The 21201-nt window shown below is 37.5% G+C and overlaps 1 protein-coding gene across 7 annotated transcripts in view; it reads left to right on the top strand.

The window, feature by feature from the left end:
• PCDH7 (protocadherin 7) overlaps positions 1 to 21201 on the top strand; it is a 401051-nt gene that overhangs the window by 205748 nt on the left and 174102 nt on the right. Inside the window, exon 3 of one of the 7 annotated variants that reach the window (XM_025201798.1) lies at positions 13333 to 13386. The exons of the other annotated variants lie outside the window; for them this stretch is intronic. Coding sequence (XP_025057583.1) covers positions 13333 to 13367 — 35 coding nt within the window. The 3' untranslated portion in view covers positions 13368 to 13386. Of the gene's footprint in view, positions 1 to 13332; positions 13387 to 21201 lie in introns of those variants that run through there. 7 annotated transcript variants of the gene reach the window in all.

Here is a 21201-nt window from a genome sequence, read left to right as displayed (position 1 = left end):
TCCCATTTACGGAAGGTATATTCATTACATTAATGAGATGATTTTTAACCTAATATATGACAACTCTCTCTCAGGATCATAGAATCATAGAAAATTAAGTTTGGAAGGGATCTCAGGAGGTCATCTAGTCCAACCACCTGCTCAAAGCAGGACCATCCCCAACTAGATCATCCCAGCCAAAGCTTTGTTTATCCAGGTCTTGAAAACCTCCAAGGTCCACCACCTCTCTGGGGAATTTGTTACAGTGTTTTACTGTCCTCCAAATGAGAAAATTCTTCCTAATATCTAACCTAAACTTCCCTTCCTTCAACTTGAAACGTTCACTCCTTGTTCTGTCATCTGCCACTACTTTGAACAGTCTAGCTCCATCGTCTTTCAAACTCTCCTTCAGGTAGTTGAAGGGTGCTATTAAATCCCACCTCAGTCTTCACTTCTTTAGACTAAATAAGCCCGGTTCCTTCAGGCTGTCCTCATAGTTATGTCCCCTAGTCCCCTCACCATTTGTGTTGCACCTGCTAGACTTTCTCCAATTTGTCCACTTTCTTTTTGTAATGGGGCCCCCAAAACTGAACACAGTACTCCAGATGTGTCTTCAGCAATGCTGAAGAGAGGGGAATAATCACTTCCCTTGACCTTTCGGCAACACACCTAGCAATCAAGCCCAGGATGCTGTTAGCCTTTTTGGCAACAAGGGCACACTGCTGGCTCATATTCAGCTTATCGTAACCCCCAGGACCTTTTCTGCAGAGATGTTGCCCGGATAGCCCCCAGCCTGCACAGCACTACATCAGGAACAAGTGTATCAGTGGTGCAGCACATGTCAGTGCTAAGAATATGGCAGCGGTGCACTTTGAACTAAAGCACATCGAACATGTTTTAGTTAATAGTGCACTGCAACCATTTTCTCAGTGCTGACGTGCTGCACCACTGATATACGTGACACATGAGGCTGCCAGCATGTGGCAATTTACATGCTTGCGCAGACTTAATCAAGTCTGCTCTGAGGCACTGGATTTCTAGCACGTCGGAGCACAGTCCCCTTATGTAAGTGTCCTACATCTATAAATATATTTTTTTTCTTTTAAATGAATGTTTAGATTCTGCCATTATCTTATGGCTCCAAAAGCTGTGGTTTTGGGTCTGGGTGGGAGGGGGTGTGTGTAATAGAAATAGCGAGAGAGAGAAGCATATTCAGCGAGATATTATATTAAGTGTATTAATTTCAAAGGAAATCTTGGTAGAGGATTTTAGAGAACACCTGGATGACCCAGTATAACAGGAGGCACTTGTTTCACATCTGGCCAAAGCAATCTTGCTCATGGCATACTGAGTCTTGTGTCATGAAATGCCATTTTCACTGCGGGTGCATGTACACGAGATGCGTTAATGTGCATTAATCTAATTTAATGTACATTATGGGGCATGCATCTACATGTGTGTGCCCTTAACACATATTAACTTAGGCTAATGGTGCCTAAATGCAAATTCAGGTATCAAATTTAGGCATGATTAGTTAATATGCATTTACGCACATGTAGACATAACCCAACACTAACTTTAGTGCCAGGTTTGTCCTGCCACTAGGGGGCTGGCCTGGGCCCAGCCCTAGAGAATATCCAGGGGTTGGGGTGCTAAGGCACCTTCCCTGGGGTCCTGCTCCCTAGGCCTCCCCCATGTCCCACCACTCTGGGCTTGAAGATCCAAAATATTGTATATAATTTTCCCCTTGTATATAGTTTCCTGCTTGTAAGCGGGGTTTTACGGTGGGTGGAGGAGGGGCTCTGTTGGTTGAGGGGATGGAGAGGGAGAGGGTGTTCTGTTTGTTGAGGGGAGAGGGATGGGGATAGATGTTGTGAGGGTAATAACGTTTTTATGTTTCACCCATGTGCATGTCCTGAGAGTGGTCCTGGGTGTTGGCAGGGAGGACAAGGAGAGAGCTGCCGCATGATGCCCCTGCACTGGGCATGCAGCTCCTGGGCAGAGAAGGGGCTAGTTAGCGATCAGAGTATCCCAGATGATTGCCGGGTGCTGGCAGCCATGTGGCCAGATGCTGCATCTCCCCTGGTGGCCACAGGGGCACGTGCCAGGGTTGCAGAGACTTGGGACTAACTATAGTGCCAAGTCCAGGGACTTGGGACTAGCTTTAGTGCCAAGTCCCTGCAGCTGTAGACACTTGCCAAAAATTTCTTCATGCACATTAAATTTAGTTGCACTTAAATGCATATGTAGGTGCACCTTAAATGTCATACCTTTTTGTCTTTCATCCATGATCATTATTATTAGCTGTCTGCTCTGAAACAGTATACCTTTTACTCCCCTGGCATAGTGTACATTGCTGATGACTTCAGTAAGTCACGGGTACTTAGCACCTTGGAAAACCAGGCACTGTGTGTAATACAGATGTCTTTTAAACCTACAATACCTGTGTTTCAATGCTGAGAACGATGACGTGCTACAGTTACAGGTTTATTAATATTATTTTTAATAATTCACTGGGAGTGCCAGCATTTTTCTTTTCTTGGCTTTCTTATTCGGTGCTGAATTTAAAAAATAGTATGTAGCTGATACGGAAACAGGTTTATATAAATATTTTTAAAAATCACGCAAGAAAATCATTAAAATTAAACTTTGACAACTAAAAATTTGCTACATTCTCATCATGCATTAGAGCTTTAGTTATGGAATAACTATTGCTATATTTGTACATGCTTAAATTCCTTAACAAGATCATTTTTAAAATTTGCTTTAAATCCAGTTTTATTAAATACATTGCAAATTGATTAATCTTTTTTGACAGGATCACATCCTGTGCTGATTTCAATGGAGCTTTGTCATTTGACGTGACATAAGTGTCTGGCCTATATTTTTTGTGTACAGAGAGGATTTGAACTGAGATATTAAGTTACCAACTCAACCTGCAGCTAATTCTGTGATCTTTGCCTCAGTTTACTGTACAAGTGGGCATGTCTACATAAGATGCTAACTGCACAATAGCCTAATAACACTGTGCAATAGCGTGCTGGGCAAAACCCATGCTAATATGCCTCTGGGCAGTAGTATTAGGCTACTGCACAGTAAGCATCGCTAAAAACCCATGTACCGGTGCTACTGTGTAGTAGCATGAGTTACTGCACATTGATTTAGTACTTGGTTAAACAAGTACTAAGCTTTTTGCATAGTAACTATGGCACATTAATGAACATGTAGACATGCCCACTAGTATGGAAATAATTTAAATTACTTTCCTCAAAGGAATATGGTGAAATATATCACTGTATATGGAACAACAGACTCTGGTTGACTATTATCAACCTTTAATTTTCTTACAGTTTTCATGGTAAAGATCAGTTATAAAGTTTATAGTAAAGATCATTTTGTAATGATTCTGAAAAATGTTGTGAGGTCTAATATCAATATAAAATCTGTTTATACCAGTATAATTCCACAGGTTGAAATGTAACTTTGCTGTCCTTGTATTGTAGGAAACAAAGTGAGAATCAAATTCTGTTTTCTACCCTTCCCTAATCCTCTTTAATATATATGATATTAGCTTGAATTCATTTTCCCTTGTTGAAAAGGAAGAGCGCTCTGATCAGCTACCTGATTTTTTTTTTTTATGGAGATACTTGTCATCATTTAAGAAGTGAAGAAACAACCTATAAGGAAAGGAAACATGGCTTATTAGGTTAAAATTTGCTACCTGACCATTTGTCTGCTAGTAAATTTTAGTTTAGCTCTTTTAATTTAGCTCTGAATCCTTCATGAAACTTGGGCTTCCTCTTCAATGTTTAAGTTACCATTTTCCTAGGTTAGAAGATTTTAACTGAGACCTTAGCTTTTGTTTAATCATGCAGAAGACTTGTTGCTGAACAGTGCATCATATTTCTACCCACCTCAGTATACCGTCAAGGAAATAAAAGAGTGAGAATGAACATGCTTTATTTTTAAGGCTTAAAAATGACCAAAATAATAGAAGAAAGTATCTTCTTGACAAGTAGCTCCTGAATAGAAACAATTGATTACAGCATTAGAATAAAAATTATGCCTTAATTAAAGTGGTTAGTAAACTATTAATCAATGATTAATCAGCAATTCAGGTAGCAAAATATTAATCTTTGTAAGGAACATGGTGGCATCATGCTGCCACAGATAGAAATATGATGATTCTGTTTTGGAGTCCAGCTCATCTTTAAATTATGTTCATTTCAATATCTACTTATATAATTTTTTTAATTTAAAAAGTTGTGTGTCTGTTTTGTTTTTTTAATGGAGATTACTTGTCATCATTAAGAGAAAAAACAAAGTTAGGAAACCTTTTCTAAGGAAAAGAAAATTCAGTTAGGCTAAAATTTGCTCCTTGACCAGTCCTATTGATTTTAAAACCAATTAAATGGAGGAGTTCCAAGAGGATGGTACCCACACCTTAGTCCATTATCCCAGATTAATTTTCATTATTTGTTTCAAGGAGATCAAGGAGATCTGTTGTTTGTAAGCAAATTTTAGTTTAGCTCCCATGAAACAAATTTGCAAAGTCTCAGGCTACTCATTGACATGAGTAGCCTAAATGATGAACTAATTCCTTTCATTTTTATTTCTATGCTGATTTCCAAAAAAACATGCTCATCCTCCATTCTGAACAAGAATGGAGATTTTACCATTCTTAAAAAACCTGTCTGTTAAACCACAAACTAGTCTCAGCTTTAGCTATAGGGACACTATCACCATCCCAAAATACAGGTCATTTTGCTAGATGTTTTGGTAGCTTAAAATATATAATTAGTTTTTTGTTATGCATGAAGAAATAACTAATGCTGTAATTGAGACAATGATGAGTCACCCTTGTAGGTGTAGTCACAATATATATATATTTTTTTTATATCTTTCCAGCAGAAATGGCATTCTGTTCTATTTGACTACTGGGCATGAGTTTAAATGAAGAAGAAGCATCACAAATGATATATTAGTTAAGATGCATCCAAGTGCTTCTGAAAACCAGCCTTGCATTACAGTTTGATTTTTAATAAGTTGAAAAATCCCAAGCCTGCTGCAGGCATTTCAGAAATGTATATTAGCCAGCACAGCTGCAGCTTTTTAATTTTTTTAATTGTCACATGAAATAAAAGAAACGACTGTAGATAATTATATGACAACAGTATAATCACCAATGTGAAAATGACTTCAACAAAGGAAACTTTGTGGCATTAATTATAATAAATGAGATTCTTCAGCTGAAGAAAAAGGAAAAGGCATTTTATATTTATACTATGATAGTACCTAACATTTTTTCTACAATAACATTTTAAAGTGTCATAAATCCAGCATTTTAAATTATTTACATGCTACATCCAATTAAAGGTTAAGTTCAGCCAGCTAAAAATAATTACAACTTAAAGCAGAAAAAATGTTTCATTAATTGCTTCATTATGTAAACACATTTTTAAAGAAAGTGACTTTCTATACTTTTAAACAAGCAGATGTTTTCATGAAAAAAACTTACCAAAAATGGGTGTTGTTATACCTACAAAGCCTCTTTATTTTTTGTGTGTAACATTGAAATAAAAGGCCAAAATAATTTCTTGTTTAAACAAGTACTGTGCAAGGCACCAATTCTGGAAAATAAAACCATGTGAGATAAATATTACATTGATTTCAATCTAAATACTGACCATGGTATAGTTAAGTGTGTCTGTGTAGGACTAAGACCAAAGTGGGAAAAAACCCTAGGATTTCCTTTGTATAATTTACAGTTAAATTTGCTCTGTTCTGTACTTCAAAAATAGTGGATCATAGGGTTTTGTATACCTGATTGGACCATTGAGATTGATACTCCAATTTTAGAGTAGGTCAGTTTTGGACTATTCAGAAAAGCTAGTAAAAATGTAGAACTTGCAGGTAATACTGAGGTTCTGGAACAAAAGAAATGGCCAATCTATGAAATTGTAGCAAATCAGCAACTTTTTTTTTTCATTAAAAAAATTCAGGAAGAGTTGCAAACATGCTTTGACCAGCTATACTTCAACCAAGATGTTCCCAGCACAGGGTGGGAAAAGAAATCAGACCATATCTAAGCTGTAGCACATATTATATACACACAGCTAAGAAAATATTCTTTCCTGATATCACACCCAATAATAAACGTTCTGAAGTATCTATATCATTGTAGTCTGCATAATTAAAAATATCATTAGCACTTATAATATTTGTCAACCCATTTTAAAATCCAGATGCATTATGGATTGTGGGGAGAAGGGGGTGCTGAGTATCTTAAGGATTGATTCTATACTATTTTACTGATCAGCTTATGGCATGTCTTTCACAATACAGACTTCCACAATCCATCTCAGTTTTAGATAAAGCTGGTTGTGTTCCGATGCATGTGAGATTTTTGTTACTTTGTTTTTTTAACATTGTAGAAGGTTTTGCAGTCAACATTTAATCATTGTGATATTAAAGGAAATTATTTGGCTTGGAGCATAGTAGATGGCAAAATACTCAAGTATTCAGTCTCTTGTGAATGTTGCCATCACCTCATGATGATAAGGTATTATGCAGCTTATTAACCTGGCAGGGATACAAAAACAAAGCCGCAATACAGACTTGTGCTGGTGAAATAGTTCTATATCACAGCTTGGTGATACTCTGGGTTGTAATAAAATGATGTATTAAACATTCAATATATAAATAATATATAAAAACGTTTTCTAGATGATCCTAGTCTGCACAGAACATGTAAACAAGCCTAAAGCCTCAAACCTGTAAGTAATTAAAGCTACTGACCTTAAATGGTTGAGCTCATTATTTACCAGGTATAAAATAGGAATAGAAAAAGAGCTATTAGGTCATCTGGTCCATTCCTTGCCACTGCTGGATTGTTCCCTGTAGTATAGTAACTATCCACTAAATAACATGTTCATTTTCCGCTTTTATAGGTCTTGTGTTTCTGTTGGTATACTATAGGACCATTTATCTGGATATTATTGGGCTATTTAACCTATTAATTTATAGATTATTACTTTTATTAATTGTTCATTATACCCTTCTATTCTCTACCAGAAAATGTGAGCATTCTCCCCACATGATTTAGCATTACTTTATGTATTTAATTTCTATCTTGAGTTTTAAGGAGCTCTTTAAATCCTCTCTTTTTTTTTTCTTTTATGTCTGCATGCTTTATATTTCAATTTCAGCTGAAACAGAAACAAAAGGAAAGATGAACAGATTCAGAACACTATGCAACCATGCAGTATTTTACATCCAAACATAGATCTTTAATTTATCTCCATTTTTATAATGAGACAAACCCAGTTTTTGGATCCAAATCCAGTTAAATCTGTATACAGATTTTCTATATTATGTTAACTGAGGCCATTTTTACTTTAATATTGATAGGTGAGACTTTAATTAGTGTAACTTGACATAGCACCATTGGCTTCATCCAGATGAGCGCAGACATGCGGTATGTGGTGCCACAGACTACACATGCAGGCATTTCCCATGCTGGTACTTTGCAGCATGGGGGAGCGGGTTTTTGACCCCAGGAGATTCTGGGGTAAAAACAAAAGGTGGGGCAGCACATGTAACAGCATTGTACAACAACCAAAACCAGAGCCTGAGCAGTTCGAGCCATGCTTTGGCTGTGGGCCAGGCTCTCTGCTGCAAGAGCACTGTAGCTGCAGCTTCCTGAGGCCCCCAGGACCCTAGGTAAGGCTGCTAGGGCTAGTACAGTTGCTGGGCCCAGCTCCCCTTATCCCAGCTGTGGTACCTGCTGCACACCAGACTGAGCATGACATGGGCATTCCCCGGGGACAAGTAGCAGTGGTACAAGGTGTATACCTGGTACCACTGCTACTTGTCCCTGGGGAAACACACGTTCTCACTCATGGGGATGCAGCCATTGACTGCACTTAAGGGCAAACTCATATAAAAACAAAACAAATAAATTATATTTAAACTTGTATTTAAATTCTAGATATTTTCTCTATATTTTAAATAGATATTCAGGAAGTATTTGTTAACGAAGAATCGGCCAAAGTTCAACATTTATAAGTTTAATAATAACTTAACTAACATAAGTTTATAACGTATAACTTAACATGTATACATTTACTAATAACTAACTATTAAAATGTAAGTTTAATAATAACAACTACAGGATGAATTATGATGGAGTATAACAGCTGCTTAAAACCACTGTAAGGTGTTAATATGTGGTTAAGAGCTCCAGGAGCCACCCAAAATTACTGCGTAACAAGGCCCTTGCAGACCTTTAGGCCATCTCTCAGTAAGTTACTCCCATCTCCTTTATATTCAGCGTGGAGTCTAATGAGCCATGGCTCTCCTAGTGAGTCAGTAGCAATTAACCTGAAGCTCCCTACAGGGTTCCAGCACCTACTAATAGGGACGAACACTAAGAGAATCTTTCTGCTGTCTTATGGCTCTATTCCCCAAACTCTGACAATATGAATGGGGGTTAATATTAATGCCTTTTATTTAAGCAGTAGTGTGCATATGAAGAGGCAGGGTGGTGGGGGAGAGGAGGAATCCATCTTGCAGAACAATGCAGGAAACTTCTACTTCTAGACAAAACACCACTCAATCAGTTAGTGTAAGTACAGACATGCAGAAGCTTGAGGCAGAATTGATCTAAGTTACACAGTTTGCTATAAGTGGCATAGTTTAGATTGGTAATGAATACAGCATACATTCACCCTTTGGTGGGGAGGGAGACTCTTAGACTGAGTTCCACCATTTTTAAAGCAGTTTGTGTGTGCCAAACTTCTTCGTTAATTGTATAGACCAATTTTGTGTGCCAAATTTCTGTTCTGTTACAGAAATAGACCAGTTACTGATCCTTTATACTGGTAAGAGTATAATGTCACAGCCATTCAGAAAGTAAGTATAATGGTTATATTTTTGAAGCAGGACTTTCTTTATAAACATACTGCATTATTTGAGTAGCATTAATAATAGTCCTAGTATTAGAAATAGGGAAGCAGAGCCCAATGCAAATTTATACATCTAGGAACAAAAACTTCAGGCATAACTATAAAATTAGGGCCTATATTTAAGAAAGCAGTCACTTGAAACTCAACCTGTGTGTTGACTGTCATGTTGTGGCAAAATTGCTAAGTAGCTCTTTACATATGTAAACAGTAGAGTGGAGAGTAGGAGTAATGAGGTGATTTTAATTCTGTATATGGCACTGGGGAGACTGAAGTATTGAAATACCATATATAGTTCTCCATATTTTTAAAAAGGATATTGAAAAATTGGAGAAGTTCCTGAAAAGTCACAAAAATGATTCAATGGATGAATAACATGTCTTAAAGTGAGAGACGTAAAGAACTCCATCTGTTTAGTTTATCAGAAAGAAGATTTAGAAATGGCTTGACTACAGGATAGAAGTACCTTCACAGGGAGAAAATACTGAGAACTAAAGGGCTCTAGATGAAAAAAAAACACATTGTGGGTGCGTCTACACATCTCCATATGGTGACATTGCTACGGTGCTATGATTTAGTACTTCCTTTTGGAAATACTAAAGCACACTGCAATACAGGTGGTTACTGTGCTGTGCATACTGTACATGGGTAGATTTCACTGCTGCGGTGCTGTAGCAGTGCTATGGCAGTGTCCTGCTATGGCAACATAGCTGGTGATCACGTGTAGATGCATGTAATCGCTACATCACTGTAGAGCACCATATGGCAACGTAGTGCGTTGCTATGTCGGTTTAGGGCAATGTGAAGATGCCCCCAGTGAGAACAAGTTTCTGGAAGCTGAAGCCAGACAAATATATTTAATAAATAATGCACATATATTAATAGTGAAGGATGCTAACCCCTGGAACAATCTACCAAAGGAAGTTGTGCGTTTTGTATTTTTAGTTGAGTTTATGTCAAGACTGGATGCCATTGTGGAAGATCTATTGTAGCTAAACAACCATTATTGGGCTTAAAACAGGGATAATAAGGTGAATCTAAAGGCTTATATACAGGAGATCAAACTGGATCTTGTAATAGCCTCTGTGAACCTGTATACCAATAATTCTCAACCAGGATATGAGATCTTTTAAAGGTGCCACACTATATTAGCACTTTATGTGTATAAACACCTACACACAAATTACAAGATAAACCCAGAGTTTTCAAATAGAATTTTATAGAGTCAAAAACATCTGACCTTCTGTAGTCTTTCTAAGTTCTTTGCAACAAGAGAATTGCTCTATTACTTTTCCACAATCAAAGAAACTAGTGAAAGCCAAGAGCTGTCATGCTCATTTTCTGAGGGATGCCTTGAGCCTAAAAAAGGTTGGGAACCACTGCTTTAAATGCTAATCAACACTGGGCCTCTGTTGTGCTACATATTGCAAACATATTTATAATGTTAATATCTAATTACTATTATACTTTTATTTGCCTTACACTTGTGACTAAAATCCTTTTTTTTTGCAGTAATTAAGATTGAGATTATCTCCAGTGTTTGCTTCCATTGTTATTGCCATCATGTACTATGTAGAAATAAATGAAGTGTGGTTTGATGGCACCATCTACTTTCTTCTTTTCATCCTGTGAAAGGTACTTTTCAGCTGATTTTTTGGAGCTGAGGCTCATGTATGGACAGAGTGGGCCATAGGTGTTTTATATATTTAAAGGATTCATTTTCAGTTCAAACAGCATATTTGAGCATTGCTATAATCAAAAATGCCGTTTGAATAAAAAATGAAGTTTTTAACCATTAAAAAATAGCTTCAGAGACTTACACTATCTCAAGAGCAAATTCAAAATGGCAACAAGAAGCCCTACAGACACTCTTAATGTTTAAAATCTTTGTATTCAGATAAAACAAACACATTTGGGTATCTCAAGTAATGTACTGTACTGAAATAACTGTTGGACCACAGGTACTAATATAATGTGATCAGTGTTCTCCAAGTTATTCACCATCATACTGTTTAAATTAGAAAGACATCTTATAAATTCTTAAAAGTGGCAGTTTGGATTTACTCTGGCTGAGGGCCAAATCTGAGATAGACATATGTTCTCTAACATATGGTGGGTAATCTCATCATGTAAGTGTGGTGTATTCACTGACATTCATGAACCTGTAGTATGCCTGGGAAATGTCCCTAAAAGGTTTAGAATAATACTTATTTAACAGGGTTAGAAAGAATGTGTTTGCATTTAGGATTTGTATGTCAGGACTCAATTAGCAGACTAAATTTGTACTTGGTAATGGTCCTTGGTACTGGTTACACATTACCAAATTTTAAAGACTTTAAATTTTAAAGATTTTAAAGTTTAAAGATTTTAAAGTACACAGTAAACTGTATGCCCTTTTCTATTATAAGTTCCACTCCTTATAATGAAAACAATGGCCTTGTTGTCAAAATTAAACATAATACCTATTCCAACTAGGTTTACCTCTTGTTTTTGTTTTGTTTTTTTTGTGGGAGTTAAGTTACCAACATTTAACCCAAAAGTTTGGCTCCAGTGCTATTTCAGACTGTGCTCAAATCTCAATGTTGTATATAATTTTCATTTAAGTTGCATATCGAAATGTCGTGAACCCAATTATTTTAGGCTGTTGATAAATATCTGTAGGTTGTGATATATCTGGCCTATACTATAAATCTGTTGCAAGGTTAACTAATGGCCACAAACTCCTGGAAGACCGTTTCAACATTAGGAAAAACTTATTCACAGTCAGGGTGCCCAGACTGAGGAATAAGCTCCTTCTAGATGTGGTGCAGTCACCTACTCTGGAAATCTTCAAGAGGAGACTGGATGGTCACCTTGCTGGGGTTACTTGACCCGTTATCTTTCCTGCTTGATGCAGCGAGCTGGACCTGATGATCTTCCAAGGTCCCTTCCATCCTTACAATCTACAAATGACAAGAATCTGCTGATGGATTTTGACTCAAGTGATTTGTCAAAGATTCTAGCATACAGGGGCTGTATCAGGAGAGATCAGCAACTAGTGATCTGGATGGCCGATTAAAAAATAACTTCTGTATCTGTAGGTGCATTTAGACATATGCTTTACTACAGAGTAGATTAATTAGCTCCACAGTAAAGAATCAACATCTACATGTGTGCTGGTCTTAGGGCTTGGGAAACTAATTATACTAATTAACTCCAGTATAATATAGTAATGTCAGACAGAGTACTATCTTATGACAGATTAAGTAACTCTGCTGAAACACACATGTAGACACTGACTGATGATGTAAATTGCTCCTGGTCAGTCCAGTCAGTCAGGGGCCTGCTCCACTCCAGCTAAAATTGCTGCTGTCCTGGGTGCACATGAAGACACTGTGCCTGGGAGTAATTTACACCAGCTTGAACTGCTTTGGAGTTTATTGCTTCACATTAATTGCATATGTGGATGCACCCAGTGTTAGTTACTAGTGCATAACTCCTGTAAAACAAATAAAAATTTAAAATGAAAAATAGTATTTTTTTTTCCTCAGAATTACACCCCCCTCCCCAGTAAGCCTTTTAACCAGCACTTGTCAATGCCTTGATTTAGTATACAAGGTTCTATTACCTCTTGTGATGGGAAAAGTGGTGTTCACAACAGACTCTTCATCAGAAATAAGAAGGAAGAGTGCCTTTTTTTCTATTTTTCCACAGGGAAGGAGATGGTGGCTGGATGCAGATATTTTGTAGAAATTTAACTTAATTGTCTAAGTTCTATCAGAATTACAGTAGCCCAAAATTAAATAGGCAAAATTCAGTTCCTAAGATTATCCATTTCTATGCTTGCATATGGAAGTTGGCCATTTTAAAATTATTATTTTTCCTTATGTTTCTACTTGAGAGGTATACTACACATTGCAGAGTTTGCATTTTATTGTCATTCAGTGTGTCCTTTCCTTCAACCTGTGAAGGAAAGTTGGCATTAGTGATATTAAAACAACCTTCTAATTAAGGCATTAATCATTTGGAGCTAGATCCAATTAAGGATAAAGCCTCCTAACACTTAAGTTCTTAGACCACAAGTGGGAATCCCGCATTCTGCATTATATACCTGAGGTCTGTATAGAGCATGTGGAGAAATTCAAGAGCTTCAGATTTATATTTGAAACAAATAACACACTGATCAGGGAACTATCTAAAATCAGTATATTCCATGTGCAGCTTCTTAGAGCTAACCAATAGAAAATACTGATGACAGGGATGAGTCTTGAATCCTATTTCTAGAAACCTCACTGTAGAGGTTAAGACTGTAGAGAGGGGCAAGCAACTCAGGCTCTACAGCCTTAAAATCTCTTCTCAAAATAGGCAGTCTTTTAAAGAACCAAATTTTTTTTCTTTTCTTTTAAATCAGAGGAGGACACCTCCCATGACTTCTTCTATACCTAGTCATCAGAACACTTCATCTGTAAGTACATAATAGGGCTTAATTTAATCACCAGTCTGAAGAAACTCAGTTTGTCCTCATCCACCATCCAGGAGATCATCGTAACCACTAGCCTATGGGCTTGTTTGAATGGGGCCAAACTCTACTTCTCCTGTGGAAACTGAGCCACAGATTACAAGTAGGCAAGAAAACCATGTGAAGCATGTGAACAACTCTCTGGAGTTCTAGTTCTTTCTTTATGAATGGTTCATGCATTTTATTTTAAACCATCATTAGATAAAATAAAGACAGTGCCCAGGCCTTAGGAACATAAACCCAGATATTAATATTCTCTTCCCCCTCCAACTTCAAGTTCTAAACCAGTATGATTTAGAATTATACTGGCCCTCATCCTGGTTTTGGTCCATTGTATCTTGATTTTTCCAGCACACTGTCATTTAAGAGCCTTGCAGAACAGTGGCATAGCTTTGGTTGGGAAGTGTGGGGGGAGGGGCAGTATGTACAATGGATAACCTATCCTTGTACAGCACCCCATGGCACCCTTAAAAGGAGCTCACAAAACCCCAGGATGGTATAGCTCCCCAATTGGGAATCACTAGTGAGATGGTAAGGGTACTCCCCTGGGAGGAAGGAAGTGTTTCGTTGGGCAGCTGAGAAAATTGAGTATGAGCCTCTCACTTCTTCATTAAGTTCACTAAACATGAGTCTTGCATATGAAAGAGCAATAGAAATACTCCCAACACAAGTCCCATTTTAAGAGAAAAGGCTGCCTAAGGTTTTGTATGGAGCCCAAAATTGTTCTAGGCATGTTCTGCAGGCTTCTTCTAATATGGGGTACTTCTGATAATGTACAGAAGTAGAATTTTCAGATGGTTGGAGGTTAAGATCACAAGTTTAGTATATCTATGGATTGTATTAGCCTCTAGGCTATTGAAAGGATTTTCAGGATCACAATATTTAGACTTAATGCATAATTTAAGTCCCGCTCTAGTATCCTTCATTACATCTGGTCTTTTCCCTTTAAGTTACTGTGATATTGCTCTAGGAAGAATGTTTACTATCAATATGATTCCAATAGCCTATGTGTAAACCGAGTTCCCTAGGTTTTCTTGTGTGACTGAGTTAAATATTGGGTTTCCTATTAAGTGATACGTACCCTGTGAACCTTTCCAGAAACAATGGAGTTTGGCTTATGGTAAATATAAATGTGAGGTTTTTATCTATTTTATCTATTTTCTTAACAGCAAAAAGTCTGATTGCCTTTTAACAGAGAGCAATGGTGGTAGTAGTAATAACATTCAGGATTTTAGAGAGAGTCACTCACTAATGAACTATGTCAAAAGACTGTCCAGCCATTTTGTTCTGTTGAGTTCATTGTGGTAAGCATTCACTGCTGCTTGGTAGCTGAGTCATCTCAACTGAAAGTCAAACAGTTCAGTGGAGTTTTTACCAATAAAGACAATATGCTGAGAGATCTCTTCATCTAAGTATTGTTTCTTATTATTCCTGTTTAGTATATACAATTAGTATTATCGAAAAAAAAAAAAACAAGGGCCCCCCCCCCCCCCCCCCCATTGGGTTATTTTGTTAGCTATAATAATCTGGTAGGAGTTTCAGTCATTGTTTAACATCAGATTGTGGATGTTAAGGAAAGGGGTACAAAAATAAAAGCTTCTGCTGATATAACAATAATCAGATTGATGCAATTCAGAGTGACTCACCATTTCCTCTGGCACCATGCCTAAACGTAGTCAGTCAAGACTAAGTCTTTTGAGTGTATAACTTTATGCCAGATGTTGACTAAGCTTGTGTTGTGAGGCTAGAAATCATTAGAGATTTTACATCCATAGTTAAAATAGCCAAATTCTATTTTCTTAAGAAGAAAAAACATATTTAAAGTAAGGACAGATTGTTATTTTGGTTGCAGTTGCAAAACAAATGAGACAAAGCTTTAAGTACTTACTGTTGAAGTTGTGCATGTTTCTATAACTGTTTATTAATTAGCAGTATATAATAAAGTAAGATGACTCTGTGGTCTTTATAGGGTACATATTGTTTTTATTTTTTGCATCATAATAACAGCTTATTTGTTTGAATAATATGTTTCTGCCATAGATCATGAAAATATACTTTACCTGTTATAAAAAATGCCAGTTGTGAGGGGATCAGTTTTTTTTTTTTTTTTAAGAAGAAATTACATTATCCCATTTTTAGAAAAAGCTCCAGAAAAATTGGACAGAGTTAAAGTTGCCTTCAGGCAGCTTTAACTTGTATGACCTGCACTTACTTAGCAGATCAGCCTAGGTCTCATTGACCTTGGCAGCATAACAGCGGTCAGATTTTTACATGGATGAACTGTTCTTGAACAATTTCTCCAGTGTATTAGGCACAACATGCTTTTCTTCAACATCAGGCATGCATATCTTGTCTATATGTTTCTTCTGCAAGCATATTTATTTTGGTGATTACAATAAAAATTCTATCTTTTATCCACGTTTGAATATTCTGCATATTATCCTCAATAATGATAGAGTACAATATTATACTCTGTTCTTTTATTTTTAGACTTCATTTATTTAATAATGTTATTGTTTCTAGCAGACATGACTTATATGGTAGATATATTGATTTTGAAGGACTGAATTTCATTCTTCACAACTCAGCAAATCCAGGTTAAAATAAATAACCAAACAAAATGAGTGTTCTTCTTGCTCTGCTTCTTTACAGGCCATTAGAAACGGCAATTAGAGAATGCAAATTTTAAGTTACCAAAAAACAGCAGCATTAGATAAATGTATTGAATCCTCATTTGTAGAATTAACATTTAATTCATATGTTAATTTTAACAGAATCTTCTGTCATTAGGTACCTCCTCCCTTTTCACCTAACTCTTGATCTCTAAATGAAAATATGCATTCTAGAAGACTGGTCAAATATACATTAAAGAAAATAATTCTGTCATGCTCTTCCATATGGATAAAGGGAGGGAAGGTTTCAGAACCGTCCCCCCAACACATCTTTGCATGACTTACGTAAGAATCAGACAAAAATGCAGGGACTATTTCACTATTCCTTTGAGGACTGCCTAGTGCCTCACAGGGTGAGAGGCAAGGAATATCTCTGTCACATCATGCACACTTCCTTATAGTATATGTGAGGAGCATTAAGCTGATTTCTGTAAAAGGGAGCTATACTTCTTTCATTAACCTGGGAGGCATTCTGCATTTAGGTGCTTCTCCTCTAATAGATAATTTATGGAGCTTTAAATGTAGAGGCAGAGTCTAGTCCAGCATAAATTAAAAATTGGGGATAGGGAAGGAGGAAAAAGGGGCATGAGAACACAGAAAGAAAGATCCCACAAGCACACCTAAATGAAGCAGAGTTCTTCTGTTTTAACATAGGCCATCAATATTAAGTCTTGGCAACAAATTTCCAGTTGTATATATTGTTCTTTCAGCTTTTAAAATGGTACAGAAAAGCCTATTTAACACGCAGAATTAATGAATTCTAAATTTGAACTCTTTATCTAATCCAGAAGTTTTGTCCTCTTGTCATACAAACCAAACTCTTGCAATGCTATAGCCCGTAAAATATATGCTTCCAAAATAGAGATTAATAGGGACACCAGTTTCTGTATTAGTACAGATTTTTTCCAAAAGTTGGAAGTATAATTTTTTTCTTTAAACTTGTGTTTTCCTGGCCATATAAAACAATTAAACTTTGCAAACCATATATTTGATTGTTTAAAAAATCTGTTTCAAACTATACAACTGCAGATTGATCATTTACAACCACCACTGCAAAAATAACAAATCAGTGGGATAAGCGAGTCTGTGATCTGATCCCTCATGATTTGATAATTTCTTTCTTGTACTACTTTAAGATAATTTCTGATTTGATCTTGTTCCTTGAATATTTCATATCTTGTATTTTGTTTAATCTGAGGTAAAATAGCATTGAATTTTCAGGAAAAGGACTCTACCAGAGGAACTGCTACTAGAAACTATGAATCAAAATGCCAATATTCTGCACTCAGCATAATAAGTGGATTGTGTTTGGCTTAAGGCAGAGAGAGTACAAGCAGAACTTAATCTCATCACATATTTTACACTAGAATAGCATATGATGCTTCCTGTTTCCTGCAGTGTTTGATTCGGTAGGCATTCTAAGTATGCAGAATCTGGTTACCCTGCTGATTGTTCATTTATGCCCAGTGGGTAGATAACTTACTTGATTTGAGAGAGAATGTCTTCTCTGCCTCATTTGGAATAGAAATCTGAATCTAGATCTCTCCAGATGAGTACAGGCAGTCAAAAACCCTGAGGCTGAATTGATTCAGTCTTTGCAGGCTAGTCTAAAATGCAGAGATTAAATTGAGAAGCAACTGGTCAGACATTCAATTTTGATTTAGGAAATGCAGTCACATACCTGTAGTGGCTCAGTCCAGAAGCTGGGTGGTGCTAGAGCACGGCTCTCTGGTACATAGACATCAATGGTTGCTTCATTTTCCTGCTGCCCCTGTGATCTCTGGGACTTGCAGTCCAGACTCACAACAGCAAAACTCTGCAGGTTTGCTCATCACTTCTTCCTGCCTCCAGGTGCCTCTGAGATTTGTAGTCCACAGTCACAGCCAGCAATACGTTTTTAGCAAGGCAGGGCAGCTTTGGAGTCGGGGGAAGGGAAGTGTAACTCCTCTCCCTGGCCCCAGACCCCAGCTGGGGTTTGCTGGGGAGGAGCGGGGGGCAGGGGCCAGTCCCTGCCTCTCCCCACCTCAACCCATCACTGCTGGAGCAGACAGCACAGCACAACCCAGACCAGGGCTGGAGAAAATTCTGGGATGCTGGGGGACTGTGATTTAACTTGAACCAGGAAGGGGCCTGGGACAGATGTTTCATAAACCGGTTTGACCCAAATTAGTTAAATCTTATACTACCTTGAATCAGGTTTATCTTAAACCATTTTTAGTCATTTTGAAACTGGTTATGTGCACTGAACTTCTCTTCTATTACAGTTTTAAACTAGTTTCTGATGGCTTCAACTAGTTTATGTGTAACTTCTGTCCCTACCCTCTCTGAGACCTGTCAGAAGAATGTGCACACTAGAGACTCCTTTGAGATAAATGTCTTTCAATCTATCCTGTTAAAGATATTTGTTGCGAGGAATAAAAACCTAAATACTCAGTGGAGTTGGGACTGGGATCCTTGTTTCTCAGGAAAGTACCCTGGTTAAAATGATTCTGTTATGTGAATAAATGTTGGGGTAAAAATTGACATCAGGCACACCAAAACTATTCTGGGGGAGATATTCCAAGCAGGAAAGGCATCCTTGAAGTCCTTCTTACCCACATCACACACATGTACACATGCGCACACACATGCACAGACTTCAAACATTCACAAAAATGAAAGCAGAAACTCAATTTCTTATCACATTTAATATACCATACACTTAATAATACAACTTACCTATTTTCTGTAATATAGAATGTTTTCTTCTCACTCATTCTCTGTTCATGCCAAAAAGGTACTTTCCTCCTGTTTTCAGAGCCTCTTAAAAACAGAAATTAGGAGCTCTTTTTGCAATACCAAACAGATATCAAACAAACAAGCTAAGCAGAATCTTTTCAGTCTTCTTAAATGCAAGAATTAAAAATCTTACATTTAAACTCTGATTCATTTTCAATCTCAATAATGTCTAAAAATTTGCAGAACCAAAATTGTACATCCACATATTTCCATTTAAAAGCAAGCCATATTTACATCCATAAATGAAACATTTGAAAGAGTCATTAATCTTCATTTGATCACATCTTTGTTAGTGTTATGGTTGTCATTCCTTTGTTTATTTCCAGCATACCTAAGTTAGTTTTGTCCTGCACAGAAACCATTTAGCTCACCTAGCACATTGATTTCTGCTGATATGTTGAGCTTTCGATGTGGAATTCTGGAAGGAGTTTCATTACTGACTACATCATCCTTATCTTCTTTAGTCACATCACCTGCTGATTTTTCAGTAATATGGATTGAAGCTCAAATGAGTGGCTGAGTTCTTCCCTGTCTAGTCCTGGCTTCTAGCAAATTGTTAAAGCATCATCAGCTGTAGCATATTAAGCAGCAGGTGGTCTATAAGCAATGCAATGAAACAAGTCATGAGGTTGCTGCAGCGCAGATTCTTTTTGGTCAGAGGGAACACAGATATCAGCATTTCTTATAAAAACCCACACACAGTTAATGAGCCATGTTCCAATTGTCATGGCCTTTGCTGCTCTGAGATTTGCTGCTTTCCATTAGCCAATATCTGTATAGTTATTCTGCTTTGGCCAGACTCATTGCTCTTTCACTAGTGTCATATTGTCTATTCACCCTACTAGTAACGATTGTGATAAAAAATGTTCAAAGTGTCTTTATTATCTCAGTACCTGTTGGTTTAAAATAAGAGAAGCAGCTTACCGGTACTATCTTTAGTTTTGTGCTTGAAGGAGATAAATCAGTATGAAAAGAGTGCAAACCATACTCAGCTTGCATAGAGTAAATAATTAAATTAATTAAAAAATCCCCCCATTATAGTACATACATTTCTGGGGTTTTTTCTCCTGTCTTCAAATAATAATTTTGGCTCTTTACAGAATAATTGTTATTCATAAGCTTCCTGATTAACAACTTTTCTGAAAATCACATAACTACATAGCCAGATGTCTTTGGTCTAGTTTTTATTCCAACTTTTGTCTTAGGTTCCAAACGCAAGTTCTTGGCTGATCGTGGTATATCATCATTTCACATTATATTCCAGAATTTCTCATGATCTAATTTAAACAGACATCAAGAAATCTCTGCTACCATTTAATAATGGGGGGTTTTTTGCACACTCATTCATAGTTTTGATAAGATAATAAAATAGGATTTTGCCCATACTGATGTTAGCATGAGCTTTGCCATTAATCTTTAATGGAAGCAGCTTAGGTCCACATGGGCACATCTACAAGAGACATTGACTGCAGAGCTGCCTAATTAGCTCTGCAGTAAAGTCTCAGCATCTACACATGTGGCCCTATTAGGCTGCAAGAAACTAATTAAATCTGATGTAGATTAGTACTTTTAAATATAACTACTATCCTGCTGCAGACTTTTTATTCTGCAGCAGTGCATGTGTAGACACTGACCCGGCGGTCTGGGGCACAAGCATGCTTCCGTGTGGGGGCTAGCTAGCCCTGCACTGAAGCATCCTTGTGCTCTAGCCAGCACCTCCATAGCATGTTGAGCTAGGTCAGAGCAGCCCCAGGTTGGTCCCCTGGGTCCCATGCCAGCTGGAGCTGCTCTGACCTGGCTCAATGCATTGCGGTCCTGGGTCCACATGCAAATGTGGCACCTGGGAGCAATAAACTCTGGTGTGATATGCACTGGAATTTATTACTCTGTGCTTATAACATGTGTAGATGCACCCAGTGGAAACGTCCCCACATGCAGGGGTAGGCACTTGCAGCAGCAAAAATAGTAGCAGCACAAATTTGTGCCACTACTTTTTACCGCAGTGCTTGCCTCTGCATGTGCACCTTGGTAGGGAGCAAATTACCACACTTCAAGCAAATTGCCCTTTCCTTGGTCCTCCCAGCTCCCAGTGTGCTAGAGCTGGGAGACAACTTAAAGAGAGGACCAAGCCTCCATGTCTGCTGGTGCATGCACCTCTTGCATGCACCTTTCCACTTTTTTCGAGCTGTTTTGAGCCTACACATCTGGATGCAGCCAGTGAGTGCTTCTGAAAATCCCACCTGCATCATTTCTTTCATTTTTCCAGTCCAGTTGTCAGTCAAGATTCCTAAAAACATGCTGTTTGATGTAG

This window comes from Alligator sinensis, unplaced genomic scaffold (assembly GCF_000455745.1).
Source record: "Alligator sinensis unplaced genomic scaffold, ASM45574v1 scaffold231_1, whole genome shotgun sequence".
Taxonomy (NCBI): Eukaryota; Metazoa; Chordata; order Crocodylia; family Alligatoridae; genus Alligator; species Alligator sinensis.
This window is presented reverse-complemented; position numbering and strand designations above follow the sequence as displayed.